The sequence below is a fragment of the Trichomycterus rosablanca genome, chromosome 1, assembly GCF_030014385.1.
Source record: "Trichomycterus rosablanca isolate fTriRos1 chromosome 1, fTriRos1.hap1, whole genome shotgun sequence".
Classification (NCBI taxonomy): domain Eukaryota; kingdom Metazoa; phylum Chordata; class Actinopteri; order Siluriformes; family Trichomycteridae; genus Trichomycterus; species Trichomycterus rosablanca.
The window spans coordinates 40185119-40206017 of NC_085988.1; the positions used below are offsets into that span (position 1 = coordinate 40185119).

Sequence of the window (20899 nt, forward strand, 5' to 3'; positions counted from 1 at the left end):
TTTATCAGCTTCTTGAAATCAACATATTGTAACCTTTTTTCATCCCTGTATTGGGAAGGCTACTTTGAAAGAAAGTACAGTGGTACCTTGTAACTCAACGTCCTTTAAACTCAAAATCTTTGAAACTCAATGCCCTTCGACCCTTAAACTCAACATTTACCTTAAACTAAACTTGTTCAGCTTTTTTTTTTTTTTTTTTAATTTGAATTAACAATGAACAGCTGCTTTGTTCAGCACTCAGCTTGAGCGGAGCAGTAAAACGTCCTCAAAGTGTGAATATGAGACGAATCTGCATTTGGGTTAAATAACTGTCAAATTCATTCTGAAAGCTTCACATGTATCTGTGTTTATCTGGATTTTCCTCCTGTTTTACTTGTAAACTTGTGTTACAGCTCAGGGTTCTAAGAATCAGCTTTTCCGAAAGAGTCTAAAACGCTTATCGTAAAAAAAAAAGCTTAACATGACTTAATGTATTAAAAGAACGACTCAGGAACACTAATCTTTTCTTAATTATTACTGATCATAAGTTCTCTCTACTAATGAAATCCCTCTCTTGTTTTAGTACAATAAGTCACGTTAAGCTTTGTGCAAAAGAGGGAATGCCAGTTTTATTTTATTCTATATTGATTTATAACTGATTTAGTGTTTTTTATATTATGTTTGTGTTATTTTCAGTGTGTAAGTGTGAAAAACAACCCCATTATTTTACATTAGTCTCAAATATATGCAGTTTTACAGGACCATGAAACACATTAACAGGTTTGCCATACATCCTTGTGGGAAAAATACCTTATAACTCAAGTATTTTAAACTCAACGCCACTCCCAGAACCAATTGCCGTTGAGCTTCAAGGTACCACTGTATGCGATTATACAAATTACTGTCCATAAATGTTTCTCTGATATAGTTTTGACTGTAAAAAGCTACATGGCAAAAGCAATATAAATACATTAAATCACTAAATTGAAATCACATTGACTCATTATTGTTGATAACACTTCTGCTAATTACAAATAATAATTAAAATAAGCTGCCAAACAATTTGTTTGTTCTTTGCAAAAAGATTGCAGTTATAAGTCACATTTTTAGCATGCTTCATGACTGATTAGTTACTTTTAGTGTACGCTAAGCTACTTTATATGCAAAGCATACATTATAAGTTGTTATTTTGCTTTTTTTTTTTTTTTTAGAATACATTGCTGCCAAATTACTGTTGTTTGTGCAGACTGGATAATCTCTTTCTTTCTAAGTTTATGTTGTCTTTGCCCCAACCTAATCAATATCTGGAATTGCTGGACGATAATGATCTTTTTATCTTTAAGCCCTTCTATTTTAAATCAAGCCAAGGATATTAAACAACATGCTTCTGTTTTCTTTTATAGCACATCACCCCTAATCAGTTCCAACTAGAAATGGCCAACGTTTAGCAATATTATAAATATTATAATCTAGTGCATGATAAAGTAATATTGGTAATAGTAAAATAGTTTGCTTGTGTGGTAAACCTAAGAGTGACTTGGATTAGCAAGGAGGAAGTGAGGCCAGCCATAAAGAGAATAAAGAGTGGAAAAGCAGTTGGCCCAAATGACAAAACAGTGAGGGCATGGAAATGGTTATGAGAGATAGCAGTTTTTAACTAGATTGTTTAACAACTCTTGGAATGCAAAAAAATGCCTGAGGAGTGGGGAAGAAGCATAAACATTCCTATTTTTAAGAATAAAGGGGATTGGCAGAGCTGTAGCAATTACAGAGGCATAAAGTTAATCAACCAAAGTGTGAGGATCTGGGAAAGAGTAGTGGAAGCTAGATTAAAGAAGGAAGGAAGAATTTGTATGCAGCAATATGGTTGCATGCTAGTAAAGTGCACCACAGTGCACTGTTTGCTTTGAGAATGTTGATGGAGAAGTGGACCAGAAAGAGTTGCATTGTGTGTACATAGAGAAAGCTTATGATTGGGTGTTCCATGAGGAGATTGGGAACTTCGTAGTCATACTCTTGTAGAAGTTCCAAGAGGTTAAAACTGTTTTTGAAACTGTCTGATTTAATATATATTTTTTCTTGATCAACTCTTTCCAGCACACTATTCAATAAGTAACAGACTGACCATGTTTAATAATTATGTACAAAGTGCAGCTATGTAGAAGGTGTCTCTGATAACAGTAAGCAGTAAGCAGACATACAGACAAGTTATGTATATCTAGGAAATAAACAAAGCATATTTTTGCCTTTGTCTGTGACTGTGTAGGTTTTTAGAGCTGGAGAGCAGTGGGCAGAAGAGCGAGGTGCGTCTACATTTCCTGGCCAAAGGAAGACAGACGCACACTGAAGTCTTCCCCTACATGCTTGCTGACAACCAGTGGCACAAAGTCTCTGTGGCCATCAGCGCCTCCCATGTCACTCTTTATGTGGACTGCAACAGGTACATAAATCCCAGGCCATATGCAGAACATGAGAAATGTCTATACTCAAAAATATATATAAAAAAGTTGGGACATTTTGTAAAACAAAAAAATAAGAATCTGTGATTTGTTAATTCTCTTAAACAATTACTTACTGACAAAAGAACATGGAAGGGCTTGATTATACTTGATTATACTTTGTAATTATAAACAAATTTATGCATAACACAGAATCAAAAAATGTTTACACGGGCAAAATAGGAATAAAAAATTATATAATCTTTAACTTAGACAGTTTGGAAACATTCCACAATAAGCAGGTGAACTGCTAACAGACAATGGAATTATGAATTGGCAAAAAAGGAGGATCCACTAAAGGCTCAGTCTTTGCAAAGATGAGTCTTTGCTCATAAAGAACATTTCTTACCATAACCCAATGATAATTCAAGTCTTTCACCAGCTACCATACATAGAATTGATTCATGAATCTTAGTCTCAGTTTTGGCTATGTTGGAAACACCATTGCATGAGAAATTGTCATGCTACTGTGATAATTAAGGTCTATTACGCACAGAGAAAGCATACATCAATTCTAAGCAAAAACACTACCAATACTCTCGGTTCAAGCTCACGTAAAATGGACTGTTCAACAATGGAATTTTGTGCTGTTCTGAGTTCACAGTTCAGCTATTTTCCCTGTGAGAAAGACAAAAATGTATGAAAACCAAGCCAACATCACATGTGTGGTTACATCAATGCCTATGACATGTGTAATTATTAAGATACCATTGATTGTGGAGGCGTATATTGGGATGTATGCTGCCATCATGAAATATTTTTTACTGTACGTACATGGTTAATTCAGCAAGACAGATTATGTCAGGCCTCATTCTTCTTGTGCTCCAACAGTATGGTTTTGTAGACAAAGTGCGTGTACCTGACTGACCTGCCTGCAGTCCAGATCTTCCTCCTATTAAAATGTTCTGTACATCATGAAAAGTACAATCAGGCTACAGAGACTATGCAGCTGTTGAGCAGCTAAAGTCTCATATTCAAAAATTTCACATGTAAAGCTTTAATAATAATTTCCTTAGTTTCCAAACCACAGATTTTTATTCCTAATGCACAAATTCAAATTTCCTATCAAGAATAATCAAATAAGTTTAATGGTAATAGACATAAGTGCTAACATGCATTTAAATGATGATGTTATGTCAATTTAGATTATAACAGAGGGAAAAAGAAAGTGTACTCTCAAAAGAAAATAATTTCATAGACTGAATAACAATACTTAATTTTTTGTATTCTTATTATGTATTCTAAATATTCGTATTCCATTATTGCCCTACTCTGGGGATTACATTTACCTCTGGGGTATGATTTATACATTCTGAGTCTGAATGTTGTGATGGGAAGTGATGGGAAATTGTGACTGATTTTGTTTCTGTGTAGAATCTATGAGAGGGTAGTGGCTGTTCCTCTTATGGACATCCCTGAAGATGCATCATTTTGGATTGGACAAAGGAACAGTGCTCATGGCCTATTTAAGGTATTTCCCATTATCTCTCATAAGAATTCATTTTTACACTAATAAGCTGGCATTCACTCAGTTATGCTCTCTTTTAAAAACAGATTTTTTTTAGCACATAAGCTGCTTTTGAAGTTTCGATTCCTCAATCTCTTCCCCTAACAGGGTTAAATTAGACTTATTCCATCATGTTGACTTTCAAGCATTTAACACACTGCTGGTGTGTGTGTGCATGTGTGCGTAGATGCAGAAGTCACTTTGAGATAATTATTGCTTCAGGTTGTTAAGCTTCACCAGTGTTAATTGGCAGATGAAGGAGGTCCTTGAGGTCATTTCCACATCATAACGAGTCTTTATTAGCACCCGCCCACTGATAAGTGCTCAGATGTTTATCTCATTCCATTTCAGGAGAATAAAGACAGCAGCAGAACACAAGATTAATATGTTTGTGGTTTATTAGCAATCAGCCTCAGAATGATGGGCATGCTTAGTACAGATGGATAAAAATGGTCAGGAAAACATGGCTTTGTAGTTAATTAGCTTAATCTCACACTGAATATGTGAAAAAAAATCTGTGAACAAAAATTATATGTACTGAAAAGAACTAATGATAATAAATCTACCTAAAAGAGAACAGACGTCCAGGCACAGTGAGGATTGTTAAATACAAATGGCAGGGATGCAAACCTACTATTTACAAAGTGTTCCAGAAGAAAGCCTTTTCATTCCTTTAACCAAGAACAAAAGTCGTTGATGTTTACAAGACACTATTGGAGCTTTAAGTGGATTCTTTGTTACTATAGCCCAGTGTTAAGTATGGTAATGTTTTGGGGCTGTTTATCTACCAAACACTTTGGAAACTTTGTTACAATACATAGCTTTATTGACTCTATGAAGTACCAGATTTTTAAAAATTAAAATCTGACTGCTGTAGTTAAGAAGCTAAAACTAAGTTTTCAGTTTTCCAGCAGAGAAAAATCCAAAACATATGTCCAAATAAAAAAAAATGGTTAGATGAGCCCAGGATCAAGCTTTTGTCATTGTCATCCTGGTTCACCGACCAAAACCTCTTTAAAGACCTAAAGAGCCTGGAGTATCTGGAAAGATTCTGTATTGAAGAGTGTTCTTACTCAAGATTCCTTACTCCAGATTATCTCATCTAGCATAAGAGGAGACACAGTGATCTTATGTTAGTACATGTTTGTTGCACAAATACTGATTCATTCTTTACTAAGGATAAATCTAGTAATTTCAATTCCTGACACATAAATCTCTCAATAGTTACACCGATCAGCCATAATATTAAAACCACCTCCTTGTTTCTACACTCACTGTCCATTTTATCAGCTTCACTTACCATATAGGAGCACTTTGTAGTTCTACAATTACTGACTGTAGTCCATCTGTTTCTCTGCATGCTTTGTTAGCCCCCTTTCATGCTGTTCTTCAGTGATCAGGACCCCCATAGGACCACCACAGTGCAGGTATTATTTAGGCGGTGGATCATTCTCAGCACTGCAGTGACAATGACGACAGTAACAATGGTGTGTTAGTGTGTGTTGTGCTAGTATGAGTGGATCAGACACAGCAGCGCTGCTGGAGTTTTTAAATACTGTGTCCACTCACTGTCCACTCTATTAGACACTCCTACCTAGTTGATCCACCTTGTAGACGTAAAGTCAGAGACGATCATTCATCTATTGCTGCTGTTTAAGTTGATCTTTGAGACCTTCATCAGTGGTCACAGGACGCTGCCCACGAGGCGCTGTTGGCTGGATATTTTTGGTTGGTGGACTATTCTCAGTCCAGCAGTGACAGTGAGGTGTTCAAAAACTTCATCAGCGCTGCTGTGTCTTATCCTCTCATACCAGCACAACACACACTAACACACCACCACCATGTCAATGTCACTGTAGTGTTGAGAATGATCCACCACCTAAGTAATACCTACTCTTTCAGGATAAAAGCAGGCTAAAAGTATGTAGAGAAACAGATGGACTACAGTTAGTAAGTGTAGAACTACATAGTGCTTCTATATGGTAAGTGGAGCTGATAAAATGGACAGTGAGTGTAGAAACAAGGAGGTGATTTTAATGTTATGGTTGATCTGTTTATATGTTAATACACAGTTTTGTGTATTTCTAAGGAGCAACTAATATGAGAAATCGATGGTTCTTACATTTCAATTTAACTTTGATGGCAGAATTGTCTTGTACCATGAGCAGAAAGTCTATTTAGAAATTTTTCACTTGTTTACCCGTGCTATTAACTTAGTGGAAATGATTAGTGCATGTGTACCCTCTCTTCCTCCAGCACACAGGAGGGCTAAATTACATTCTGAGCCTTCCCATAGTCCAACAGCTCACCCCCATCTTCTCTTGCCGTGCCTTGAAGAATCTTCAAATAGTTTTGTTGGGTTTTGAATTCATGGATTTTAAATTGAAGTGGCAAGACAATTTTAAAAAACAATTTCTCATAAATCGCTCCATTTCTCTCCTTTGAGGATAATGGATGCGAGATGGCTGAGTTGCCATGGATACTGAGTGTCTATGAGTGATGTTTTACTTGTGTAGCTTGGCTGGATGACAGACGTTGATCAAATTAATGTACCTATGAGGCAAATTTGACTTGGATCTTAAAGTTCATCTTAGTGAAATGAGAGAGTAACTGTGGGCCTTTCCAGTATTGCTTTACACTAAGTTTATATGATGGGTTATTATGACATAGTGCTTCACAATAGGATGATATTTACTCTCAAATGATACAAATTTGTTTACCAGTACAGAATTGGCTTTATTGCTTATATTTACATCATACGCTCTGGTGTAAATTGTCATTATAAATTCTGCTCATCCTTAATCATCTAGGCAGGACTTAGGGAATACGTAATTATGGAAGAGGTAATACATTTGGTTGAATAAAGTTGATGTTTAAATAATTCATGCAACAATTTACATAATTATTAAATGTATTAAAAGAAAAGCTATAATCAAAAATGCATTTATTTTTATACAAAAAGTATTTCATGGTAATGTTTACACTTATCATAAAAATCTATAAAGTGCTGTGAAAAAGTATTTTTCCCAGTTTATGTTTTCTAATTTGTCACATTTAAATATTCCAGATCTCTGAACTGATTTTAAGATAAAGACAACAGGAGTGTTGCCATCAAGCCCCAGCAAACCATGTTCACACATTCTGGTCCTGCTCCTCTTTGTTCCCATTTTGGTCAGAGATCTTTGAATCTTTATCAGAGATAATCGGAAAACCTATTGGGCCCAGTGCTCTTACGGCTTTGTTTGGGGTGACTCCCATATCAACCCCTATTTCATCTACGCGGGCTGATTTTATATCATTTGTCACTCTCCTTGCTAGACGACTGATACTTCTTAAATGGAAATCACCCATACCTCCTACCCATACTCTATGGATCAGAGAAATTATTAATGTGATGAAATTGGAAAAATTGTCTATATTGTCCTTGATTGGTTGAGCTGGTTGTTCTTTCACCCTCCTCTGTGATTACTTTGTGTAATTGCTTGAATTTTGATCGTTGAGTGTGCATTGGGCTACATGATGCACATTGCTTTAGGTGCTTTATTTATTTAATCATTTTTATTACTTATTCTTTGGTATTTTTTTTGGGGGGGTGGGGGGGTTATTGTTTTGTAATTTGCTCAGATTCTGTATACTTCAATATGTATAATGTTTTTGTTTTAATTATAAAAAAAAGGACAACAGGAGTGAACACAAACAGCAGCTACAGTATACTGTATCTTCTATGTAAAAAAGTAATTGCCCTCCCCCCAAACCTAATAACTGGTTGTGCCACACTTGGCAATAACAACTGTTATCAAACATCTGTGATAACTTGCAATGGTTCTTTTACATCTGTGTGGAGGAATCCTGGCCCACTCTTCTTTGCAGAATTGTTTTCATTCGGTTACATTGCAGGCTTTTTAAACTTGAACTGGCAGCAATAAGGTCTCCAAAAACACTTAATTTTATTTATTTTGAGTTAATCAGTGGTGGATGTGTTTGTGTACTTCAAGACATTTTCCTGCTGCTTAACCCAACTATGCTTGAGCTTTAGGTCACAAACAGAATTTTGCTTCTGAGAGCAGAATTCACGACTCCATTAGTTTTGAGGTCCTGTGAAAGCAAATAAGCCCAGACCATCACACCACCATCACCATGTTTGACTGTTGGTGTGATGTTCTTATGGTGGAATATGCTGTTAGCTGTACGCCAGATGTATTTTTCAAAAAGTTCCACCTTTGACTCATCATTCCACAGAATATCACAAAATTCTTGATAGTCATCTAGATTTTTTTTTGCCAAATGCGAGCTACCTAGCAATATCATGGCTATTAAGCATGAGGTTAATATGTATTTACAGGGGGTGATGCAGGATGTTCAGATAATTGTGATGCCGCAAGGTTACATCATCCAGTGCCCAGATCTCAATCGCAGTAAGTACAAATAAGCTGCACTGAGACTGTTATTGCAGTAATAGTAACAGTTTTTTTTTATCTCACTACATGTCTGTTATTTTAGCTTGTCCTACTTGTAATGACTTTCATGGGCTAGTACAGAAGATTATGGAACTCCAAGACATCTTGGCCAAAACATCCAGCAAGGTAAATATATAATTATTATAATATTGTAGTTAAATACTGTAATAAAATTGATCTAAATATAATGTGATTTAAGGTTTTTCCAAGACTAAGGTTAATCCAAAATTACCTTTGGCAGAATCAATCAAATCAAATCAAATCAAATCAAATCAATCAAATCCATCTATTTATCTATCTGTCTGTCTGTCTGTCTGTCTGTCTGTCTGTCTGTCTGTCTGTCTGTCTGTCTGTCTGTCTGTCTGTCTGTCTGTCTGTCTGTCTATGTATGTCTGTCTGTCTGTTCGTCCATCTGTTCATTCATCCATCTATCTATATCTGTCTGTCTATCTGTCTGCCTGAATGTCTGTCCGTCCGTCCGCCCATCCATCCATCCATCCATCTATCCATTCATCTATATCTGTCTGTCTGTCTGTCTGTCTGTCTGTCTGTCTGTCTGTCTGTCTTTCTATTCGTCCATCTGTTCATCCATCCATCTATCTATATCTGTCTGTCTATCTGTCTGTCTGAATGTCTGTCTGTCCGTCCGTCCGCCCATCCATCCATCCATCTATATCTGTCTGTCTGTCTATCTTTCTGTTTGTCTGTCTGTCTATCCATCTATCATCCATCCATCAATCTATATCTGTCTGTCCGTCTATCCATCCATCCATCTATATCTGTCTGTCTGTTTATCTGTCTGTTTGTCTGTCTGTCTGTCTATCCATCTATCATCCATCCATCAATCTATATCTGTCTGTCTGTCTGTCTGTCTGTCTGTCTGTCTGTCTATCCGTCCATCCATCTATATCTGTCTGTCTGTCTGTCTCTGTATGTTTGTCTGTCTGTTCGTCCATCTGTTCATCCATCCATCTATCTATATCTGTCTGTCTATCTGTCTGTCTGAATGTCTGTCCGTCCGTCCGCCCATCCATCCATCCATCCATCTATATCTGTCTGTCTATCTGTCTGTTTGTCTGTCTGTCTGTCTATCCATCTATCATCCATCCATCAATCTTTATCTGTCTGTCTGTCTGTCTGTCTGTCTGTCTGTCTGTCTATCCATCCATCTATATCTGTCTGTCTATCTGTCTATCTGTCTGTTTGAATGTCTGTCCGTCAGTCCGTCAGTCCGTCAGTCCGTCCATCCATCCATCCATCCATCTATCCATCTATATCTGTCTGTCTGTCTATCTGTCTGTCTGTCTGTCTGTCTGTCTAGCCATCTACCCATCCACCCATCAATCTATATCTGTCTGTCTGTCTATCCATCCATCCAGCCATCCATCCATCTATATCTGTCTGTCTGTCTGTCTATCTGTTCGTCCGTTCATTCATCCATCTATCTATATCTGTCTGTTTGTCTATCTGTCTGTCTGTCTGCCCGTTTGCCCGTCCGTCCGTCCGTCCGTCCATCCATCTATATCTGTCTGTCTGTCCGTCCGTCAGTCGATCCATCTATATCTGTCTGTCTGTGTCTGTCTGTCCATCCATCCATCCATCCATCCATATCTGTCTGTCTGTCTGTCTGTCTGTCTGTCTGTCTGTCTGTCTGCCTATCTATCTGTCTGTCTGTCTGTCTATCTATCTATCTATCTATCTATCTATCTATCTATCTATCTATCTATCTATCTATCTATCTATACATCCACCCTCCATCTAAATCTGTCTGTCTGTCTGTCTGTCTGTTTGTCTATCTATCTATCTATCTATCTACTTGTCTATCTGTGCATTAATTCTTTAATTTATCCAACTTCATTAACCACTTGATTGTAAACTACATTCTGTTGTACCCCATAATGCATCTTTTTGCTCGTCCGGGGACATCGTTCACATGAAGACTTGTAGAAAAAAAACAGCCTTCTACTGATAAAATCTGTTCTGCAGCACACTATGTAATAGTGAAGCTACCAGGTGCAATGTGTAGCAGTGTTTATTACCAGTTAAAAGACTCAGTTAATGGACAATGTAATAAATATTATAAGTGTAATTAAGGTTTGGATTGTTTATAATTGAGTTTGAAATATAACTATAAATATCAGCAAATTCTTGCTTTTCAAATGTAAACTTATTTTACTATTGTATTAAAAAATACACTTATTTTTACAATATCCAGTCATGCACGTGGATCACATTTATTACAATTTCTGTCTTTTTCTGCTATAATTATTGTACTTATATCAATGCCTTAGCTCATCATCTATGTTCTGTTTTGCATGGCTACAAATAAAATCCAGTTACCTAAAAGCATTTACTGTATTGTATGTTTTGTGCTGCAGCTGTCACTAGCAGAGGAGAGGATGAACAGCCTGGATAACTGCTATTGTGAGCGGACGTGCAGTGTGAAGGGGGTGACCTACAGGGAGGAGCAGACCTGGACAGATGGCTGCAAAAACTGCACTTGCTCGGTACGTTGGTTGTCCTATTTGTGAGGAGCTCTCAGCGGGGCCTCACTGCCTTTGTTTAGGATGACGGTTGCACCCCTGTGGGTGCTAAGTGGGCAAAGGGGATTTAATGGGAAAAAGGGGCACAGAATAAGGAATGAGATGGCTCGTCTTTGTTGAGAAATGCTGGGAAATTGGTACAATGCCTGGATTAAGCTGCATAATTGGGTTCTCGAACAAATAGATTTACTGTGCATTCTGCCACAGTGCCTACATACTGTGCTTAACCAGTTTGGTGGTTGTTATGGTCTTTATTTTGTGGGCTCAATAAAGCAAGAAGTTGTGTTCAATGAGGCCTTAATTTACTGTAAATTGGTGTGTAAAACTTGATTACACCCACAGAAAATGTACAAGCTGATTTTTTTGAAAGGATAACAGAGTCCTTCATGCTTTAAATAAGCTGTCTGTCTTGTTTTTAGGTCTGTTTGAAAGATATCCATTGTTATTTTTGACCCTGACACTGCCCTTCAGAACATTGCAGGGTGTCTGTAATATGTAAACATGAATCACATGTTTCATGATATGGTGCTTGGGTGGCACAGAGGTCTATTATGCTAGCCCACCACTGCTGAGATCTGGGATCAAATCTCAGAAGTGCAATCGGCTGGCTGAGCAAGCTACACAGACACTTGGCTGTGTCTGAGGGGGAGATGGTCGAAGCCCTGCAATAGATGCTGCCCTGTTCTGGTGATTCCTGCCTTGTCCTCAATGTTGCCCCATGAAACTGGATCAGGATAAAGTGGTTAATGAGAATGAAAAATGAAACTGTTTCATAATATGTAGTACAAAACACATTCTAGGTGAGGGGATATGTACTTTCAATAACAGTTAGTTTAAGCAAATTTGCAAATCATTCCAGTTTAAGTAAGTGTATGTGAGTGGCTGTGTAAATTTGTAATGTGTGTGTTGACCTGCAATGATGTCTTGTTCACAATGTTTCTTGGGTGACCTCAGACATACTGCGACCTTAATTAGAATGAAACTGGAATATCCTGCTTATTAAAAAGATATATTCAAAAAGCTTTAATAATAAATAATATGCAGTTTAAGCTATTGTGCTAAGAATGAGAATTGTTTTTAAAGGTCTAAACTACAACCACAAAACAAGCACAGAAATAAATGAGCAACTTATTGATCAAGGTTTAGCTAAAACTCTGCTTTGTTTGCCCTACAAATTCATGGTAAGGCTGCCATTTGGGAACTTTTGGAGATGAAGAACAATAACTTGGTGTAAGAAGCATGATCCTTGGAACCCTATGAATTAAAAACAAAACTAGTGCACTTGCATGGTCCAGTTTTCACATACATTGTTGATCTAGCTAGTTGTGAATGTTTCCTTTTTACTGTTAAGTTTACGAAAGGTGAGCAGCTGATAAACCATGTAACTCTTACAAATAGGCAAAACTACTATTGCCTGAAGAGCCAGCTTTGACCAAAATTCCTATATCTGATTTTTTTTGGAAGCCAAAGAAGTACTTTAACCTACTATATCAGACTCAGACTCAGACTCAGACTCAGCTTTATTGTCATTCAAAACCATGTACATGATTAAAACGAAGTGCAGTTACTCAGGTCTCGGTGTGTGTAAACATAATAAAATATAAAATATAAATAGCAAGAGAAACTATGTTTAGTAAAAATAAAACTTAAGACTTAAAAACTAGAAGAAATAACTAAGATATGAATTTTAAATATTTACATTTACATTCAAGTATTGGCTTTATGCGGATCTAAAGTGCACGATTCAGTATAGCAGCAGATAAAAGGCAGCACCAGGTCACAGGTGTTTAAAGTAACTGGTGCATAGACAGTACATGAGGGGTGGAGCAATTTAGCAGTCTGACTGCATCCGGAAAGAAGCTGTTTTTCAGTCTTGTTGTTTTTGCTCGGATGCAGCGCAGCCTCCTACCAGAGGGAAGGGGGGTGAAAAGTCCATGTGCAGGGTGGGTGGGGTCACGGAAGATGCAGGCGGCTCTTTCCTTACACCTGGTTGTGTATATGTCCCCGATGGGTGGTAAGCTGCATCCGATGGTCCTCTGTGCAGACTTTACCACTCTCTGCAGCGCCTCCTTCTCTGCCACAGTGCAGCCAGCATACCACACAGTGAGGCAGGTGGTCAGGGTGCTCTCCACCACACAGCTGTAGAAGGACCTGAGGATGTCTGTGTGAAGACCTGCCCTCCTCAGCTTCCTCAGGAAATACAGGCGTTGGTTGGCCTTCTTTATGACAGCCATGGTGTTGGTATGCCAGGTGAGTGTGTCCGTCAGGTGAACCCCAAGGTACTTGACGGAGGGGACCATCTCCACAGCTAATCCATCAATGAGTAGAGGAGGAGGGGATGTACCAGTCCTGCGGAAATCCACAACCATCTCCTTGGTTTTCTGAACATTGAGGATGAGGTTGTTGTCTCTGCACCACCATGTTAGGTCCTCCACCTCCTTCCTGTACGGCGACTCGTCTCCGTGGGTGATGAGTCCGACCACCACTGTATCGTCCGCGAACTTGACCACGAGGTTGTTCTTGTGGTGTGCTCTGCAGTCGTAGGTCATGAGTGTGTACAGTAGTGGGCTGAGCACACAGCCCTGAGGGGAGCCGGTGTTCAGGATGATGGTGGAGGATGTGATGTTGTTTATCCTGACATTTTGAGGCCTGCAGGTCAGGAAATCCAGGACCCAGTTACACAGGGAAGAGGAGCTTCCCAGTGATTCCAGCTTGGACATCAGTTTCTGCGGGATGATGGTATTAAATGCAGAACTGAAGTCCAGAAACAACAGCCTCACGTAGGAGTCCTTGTTTTCCAGGTGGGTGAGGGCCTGGTGGGTCAGGGTAGCGATGGCGTCAGCTGTGGACCGGTTCTGCCTATATGCAAACTGGTGTACGTCCTCCGCTACGTTGATGGTCTGTTTCAGGTGCCTCATTACCAACCTCTCGAAGCACTTCATGGTGACAGGAGTGAGTGCAATAGGTCGGTAATCGTTGAGACACGTCGCTGAAGAGGACTTTGGTACAGGAATGATAGTGGATGTCTTGAGACATACTGGAACTCTGGCCTGGGACAGTGAGATGTTGAATATATCCGTCAGGACCTCAGACAGTTGATATGCACATTCCCTCAGAACTCTACCTGGAATTCCATCAGGGCCGGGGGCCTTTCGGGGGTTGACTTTCAGCAGTGTTCTTCTCACCTCTGCTATTGTTACGCTGATGGCTGGGAGTTTGTCCAAGGAGGGTGCGAGCCGGGAGGGGGTGGTGGTGTTGGAGACCTCAAAGCGTGCATAAAAGGTGTTGAGGGTGTCGGGGAGAGCTGGGTCCTCAGGGCACTGTGTGCCCCCCCTCTTGTAGTCTGTGATGCACCTAATGCCCTTCCACATGCTCTGTGGGTCGTTTGATGTGAAATGACCCTGAATCTTAAGAGCATAAGTGGCTTTTGCCCTCTTTATTCCAGCAGACAGGTTTCTTCTGGCAGTTTTGAGTGCAGTTTCATCACCGTCTCTGAATGCGGCATCACGGGTTCTCAGCAAGGAACGCACCTCGCCGTTGATCCATGGTTTCTGGTTCTGCCTGATGGTTATAGTCTTTGAGGTGGTCACATTCTCCATACACGTCCTAATATAGTCCATAACAGATGTTGTGTATTCCTCCAGATCAACATTGCTCTCTGATGTTGCAGCTTCCTTGAATATCTGCCAGTCTGTGGTCTCGAAGCAGTCCTGTAGCCTGGACACAGCTACATCTATATCTATATTCTATATTCTATATCTGGAAATCATGACATTTTTGCTTTCTAAACAGCCAATAATTATAAGGCAATTTTACAGAGCCCAGGCCACTGCACCCTATAATACAAAGTCTCATACACATTGATAACTTTATTAATCCAGGATAATAATGATGGAATAACTTAAGAATACTTATTGCCAAAGTGATTCAAGAGTTGTTTGATAAACACCAGAACAGGACCAAGTGCTTTCCATGACCTCTACAATCACCACATTTAAAAAATGATTACACCTTTAATAATAGTAGGTGTGCTGATTGCAAAGCGTATATACAGGGGTTGGACAAAATAACTGAAACACCTGGTTTTAGACCACAAACATTTATTAGTATGGTGTAGGGCCTCCTTTTGCGGCCAATACAGCGTCAATTCGTCTTGGAAATGACATATACAAGTCCTGCACAGTGGTCAGAGGGATTTTAAGCCATTCTTCTTGCAGGATAGTGGCCAGGTCACTACGTGATGCTGGTGGAGGAAAACGTTTCCTGACTCGCTTCTCCAAAACACCCCAAAGTGGCTCAATAATATTTAGATCTGGTGACTGTGCAGGCCATGGGAGATGTTCAACTTCACTTTCATGTTCATCAAACCAATCTTTCACCAGTCTTGCTGTGTGTATTGGTGCATTGTCATCCTGATACACGGCACCGCCTTCAGGATACAATGTTTGAACCATTGGATGCACATGGTCCTCCAGAATGGTTCGGTAGTCCTTGGCAGTGACGCGCCCATCTAGCACAAGTATTGGGCCAAGGGAATGCCATGATATGGCAGCCCAAACAATCACTGATCCACCCCCATGCTTCACTCTGGGCATGCAACAGTCTGGGTGGTACGTTTCTTTGGGGCTTCTCCACACCGTAACTCTCCCGGATGTGGGGAAAACAGTAAAGGTGGACTCATCAGAGAACAATACATGTTTCACATTGTCCACAGCCCAAGATTTGCGCTCCTTGCACCATTGAAACCGACGTCTGGCATTGGCACGAGTGACCAAAGGTTTGGCTATAGTAGCCCGGCCGTGTATATTGACCCTGTGGAGCTCCCGACGGACAGTTCTGGTGGAAACAGGAGAGTTGAGGTGCACATCATTTAATTCTGCCGTGATTTGGGCAGCCGTGGTTTTATGTTTTTTGGATACAATCCGGGTTAGCACCCGAACATCCCTTTCAGACAGCTTCCTCTTGCATCCACAGTTAATCCTGTTGGATGTGGTTTGTCCTTCTTGGTGGTATGCTGACATTACCCTGGATACCGTGGCTCTTGATACATCACAAAGACTTGCTGTCTTGGTCACAGATGCGCCAGCAAGACGTGCACCAACAATTTGTCCTCTTTTGAACTCTGGTATGTCACCCATAATGTTGTGTGCATTGCAATATTTTGAGCAAAACTGTGCTCTTACCCTGCTAATTGAACCTTCACACTCTGCTCTTACTGGTGCAATGTGCAATTAATGAAGATTGGCCACCAGACTGGTCCAATTTAGCCATGAAACCTCCCACACTAAAATGACAGGTGTTTCAGTTATTTTGTCCAACCCCTGTATATATCTTATTCTTTATCCTTCAAAGAACTCACAGATTCTTCCCTTAATGATTTCTTGTATGAGAGCATTCCAAAAAGAATAAGTGCTGTTCAGGGGCAAAGGCTGACCCTACTTATTCTCCTATCCCCCCCCCCAATTTTCTCCCCTAATCTAGTCGTATCCAATTACCCTGATTGTTTTATGCTTCATCTTTTTTACCGATACAACCCTCCACTGCCGACTGAGGATCTTAGCAACTGACACATTCCCTCTGCGACACATGCTAAGTACCGACTGCCTCTTTTCACCTGCACAAGTCGAGTTCATATGCATATCAGCCTTGTGCACGGAGAGCCACACCCTGATCAGCATTATTCCTCAACTCTGCGCAGGCGCCATCAATCAGCCGGCAGAGGTCGTAATTGCACCAGTTATGAGGAACCCTGGTCCGGCTCATCCCACCCTGAACAACAGCCAATCGTTGTTCATGTGGTCGCTCAGTCCAGCCGGAGGGCAGAGCTGAGATTTAATACAATGTATCCGAAATCCCAGCTCTGGTGTGCTAGCGTGTTTTACCGCTGCGCCACCTGAGCGGCGAGCCTACTTTTATTAATATGAATATATTGACAAGTTTGTATATTTAATACGTTTTTATATGTATTGATATGTATATAAAATATAAAATGGATAACTATGCTCAATCTTTGCTGCTTTTGGCTCTAAATTATTATAAATGGGAACTATTTATAAAATAGTTAAACATGATTTGTAGTTGAGTTGATGCCACGTCCAAGTTTTTCTGGAAACCTGGACGTGGCATCAACTCAACTACAAATCTTGAAATGCTTTTTTACGGATAAAATATGCATATCTTAGTTTATGCTTCTCACAAACATTTTTATTTAAAAAAAAATGTGCTTTTTTTTGCCAATAAAATGTAATTACATTTTTTAAAATCTGAGATAAAAGCCAACCATGACCATTTTCCTTTAAACTGTTAAATTAAGTGTACATGGCTGAGCAGCTGCTATTTTCATGCCAAATTTAGCAATTAAGCAATCTGTAATTACCTAATTAGCTGATTTTCTTCACATGAAGAAAGCTTAGCAAGTTAAAGATGTGAGCCAGTTTAAGCAGCATCAGGTGATTGCTTCTCTCATTGCATTCTAAAGTTTCTATATAGTATATACTGTATATACAGTATATACGTATATATATATATATATATATATATATATATATATATATACTATACCCCCCACAGGACCACCACAGAGCAGGTATTATTTAGGTGGTGGATGGTTCTCAGCACTGCAGTGACACTGACATGGTGGTGGTGTGTTAGTGTGTGTTGTGCTGGTATGAGTGGATCAGACACAGCAGTGCTGCTGGAGTTTTTAAATACTGTGTCTATTTACTGTCCACTCTATCAGACACTCCTACCTAGTTGGTCCACCTCACAGACGATCACTCATCTATTGCTGCTGTTTGAGTTGGTCATCCTCTAGACCCTCATCAGTGGTCACAGGATGCTGCCTACGGGGCGCTGTTGGCTGGATATTTTTGGTTGGTGGACTATTCTCAGTCCAGCAGTGACAGTGAGGTGTTTAAAAACTCCATCAGTATTGCTGTGTCTTATCCACTCATACCAGCACGACACACACTAACACACCACCACCATGTCATTGTCACTGCAGTGCTGAGAATGATCCACCACCTAAATAATACCTGCTCTGTAGTGGTCCTGTGGGGGTCCTGACCATTGAAGAACAGGGTGAAAGGGGGCTAAAAAAGCATTCAGAGAAGCAGATGGACTACAGTCAGTAATTGTAGAACTACAAAGTGCATCTATATGGTAAGTGGAGCTGATAAAATGGACAGTGAGTGTAGAAACAAGGAGGTGGTCGTAATGTTATGCCTCATCGGTGTATATATGTAATGCATGTATTATATACATTGCATGTATACATGTATCCTGTGCTAACTTTTTAATACTTTTGACTGCATGCAATTGACACTGTGTACAATGAAGAGCTAACATGTGGCAGTCTCTTTTTGATGCAGAGTAATTTTCTTTACATATTAATTGCTGCAATTACATGTGCTGTTTGAAATGCTCAGTGTGAGATATTAGTGAGGAAGTGTCATAATAGCAAGTGACAATGCAACACTTGATGCTGATGCATTTGGCTAGTGTTGAAATGTTTTCCACTCCACATTAGCAAGTGCATTCATCCAGTGGTTGAAAACCTTGTCCTGGTCCTGCGCAATATGTTTTTTCCCTGCTCACTGTTGGTCTCAGAAACTCAAGGCAGCTGCCTTGATGCCTTGCTTATTGTGCAGTCTCATGAGTCAGTGTCCTGGAAGACAGAGCTTTTATAGCTACATGAGCCCCATCCACACCGACTGTTTTAGAAGGAAACAATGCATCAATACATGAGTACATGGCCAAGACACTGACGGACACCAAAAGTTTTTCCATAATCAGTGGTGACTATACACTCTATTGGCAAAAGTTTGAGCACACCCTTCCTAATAATTGAGACCACGAGCCCGACCTCAACCTTAGTATATACAATTAGGATTAACTGGACTGTAATATGTGAACCTGGCCTTCTCAGCCAATATCAATGCCCGACCTTACGAAAGCTCAATTAAGTTATTAGGCACAAATTCATACAGACACACTTCAAAATCTCGTTGTTACAATTTACAGAACCATGCCCATCTGCCATACCTTTTAAGGCCGACAGAGGCGGCATGGAGGCGCAGATGATTGATGTACCAGTTTTACAAAATCACCCGTGCCTTGTTAGGTGTTAATTTTCTCCAGATAGTGGGATGAAAAAAATACAGACATACTTTAAAATTTTATTGACAGCTTGCCCATATTAACACCAATGATTTGAGAATCAAAATTACAGTCAGATGTCCACATAATGTTACCTATATAAACCGTGTGCATACCAGCTAATTCTCACATGTCCCTTATCCTAAGTAACCTTTTTATCCTGGTCAGGGTTGGGAGGCTAACCCAGCCACAGAGTAAACCTGTCTTGTTTTTTCCATGTTGACTGATTTACGAGCATGCAGAACAATCACTGGACACTGTGATTGCCTCCAGACATCTGTCCAAACCATTATTGATCCTTCAATTGATCCCCCACTTTAAACAGGCATTTTGGGTCACAGGCAACCTTCAGGCTTCCTCCAGACATTAATCTGTCTGTATGTAGAAAATCATGTGACCGTTGACTCATCACATTTCTTTTTTAATTCGTCTACAGGTCCAGGTTTTGTGCTTCTTACATCATGTTGTGTTTTTGTGGTTTGGTTTTCTGAATTGCAGCTTTACATGAATTTACAGTTGAAGCATACAATGAAAAATGAAGCTTACAATAATCAGTGTATGGTTTGGTTCGGAATATGAAAAGCATCAGTTTTGTGGCTGTGCTTTTTCTGACAGTTGCAATTATCCCATCTATCCCTGTCAGTGAGCTTTGACTTGTGACCACTGTTCCTCTTTGCTGATGTTATTTGTCTGTGGTTGACAGATTCTGCTTTATTTTTTAAACCTAAACATTATTTTTTCTGTTTTTGTGTCTGATGCACCTGCAATTCAGACCCCTGCCACTCGGTTGCTTGGGAAATCTCAGTTTCTTTGAGTTCTAGTTGTCTTTTTTATAGCTGATACATGGACTGTGCAGCTGTGTTTGTATTTGTGATCAAGTTACTTCATAGTCAAGCTCCTCTTGTGATGTTTCTCTTACTTAGTCAATTTCATGTTTAAGCAATAGAACACGAGAGGGAGTGTGTTATCGCGAATAACATCACGGCTGTGATTCGGTCGCAGGCACGAGCCAAAGGCGACCTCACACACGACCTCAAGTGTTCTATTGCTTTTATACAACAGTTTTTACAAAATAAAGAAAGAAAATAAATCAAAGAAGCCCTGAATTTCATAATAAATATGCTTTAATATTGACAATACCTTCCGCCAAAAAGTAGTTCCACAACGAATATAAAGTTTAACACTACAAAGCAGACATCCCAAGTTGCAAAAACTCATTTCAGGGAGGTAAGAAGAAGAAGAAGAAGAAGGCAAGAACCTCCGAAGGGTAAAAAGAAATAAAAAACTTCTTGCACACTCCAAAGGATATGGGTGATAACAGAACATTTAGAAGCTGCTAACTGGGCTATTAAACTAACGGTTCGCATTACAAACACATTAATGTTCCCTACATAGTGCACTAGATTGTGTATCAGATCACGGATTTATGTTCCCTACATAGTGCACTAGATAGTGAATTAGACAATTGATTCATGTTCCCTACACAGTGCACTAGATTGTGTATCAGATCACGGATTTATGTTCCCTACATAGTGCACTAGATAGTGAATTAGACAATTGATTCATGTTCCCTACACAGTGCGCTAGATTGTATATCAGATAACGCATTCATGTTCACTACATAGTGCACTAGATTGTGTATCAGATCACGGATTTATGTTCCCTACATAGTGCACTAGATAGTGAATTAGACAATTGATTCATGTTCCCTACACAGTGCACTAGATTGTGTATCAGATAACGGATTTAAAACGCGAT

The 20899-nt window shown here is 39.5% G+C and overlaps 1 protein-coding gene across 1 annotated transcript in view; it reads left to right on the forward strand.

Moving 5' to 3' along the window:
• The window catches only part of nell2a (neural EGFL like 2a), a 152706-nt gene that overhangs the window by 35047 nt on the left and 96760 nt on the right, over positions 1 to 20899 (forward strand). The window contains exons 4-8 of the mRNA XM_063001924.1: positions 2246 to 2419; positions 3852 to 3948; positions 8327 to 8399; positions 8485 to 8567; positions 10820 to 10948. Of these exons, the coding sequence (XP_062857994.1) occupies positions 2246 to 2419; positions 3852 to 3948; positions 8327 to 8399; positions 8485 to 8567; positions 10820 to 10948 (556 nt within the window). The remainder of the gene's footprint in view (positions 1 to 2245; positions 2420 to 3851; positions 3949 to 8326; positions 8400 to 8484; positions 8568 to 10819; positions 10949 to 20899) is intronic.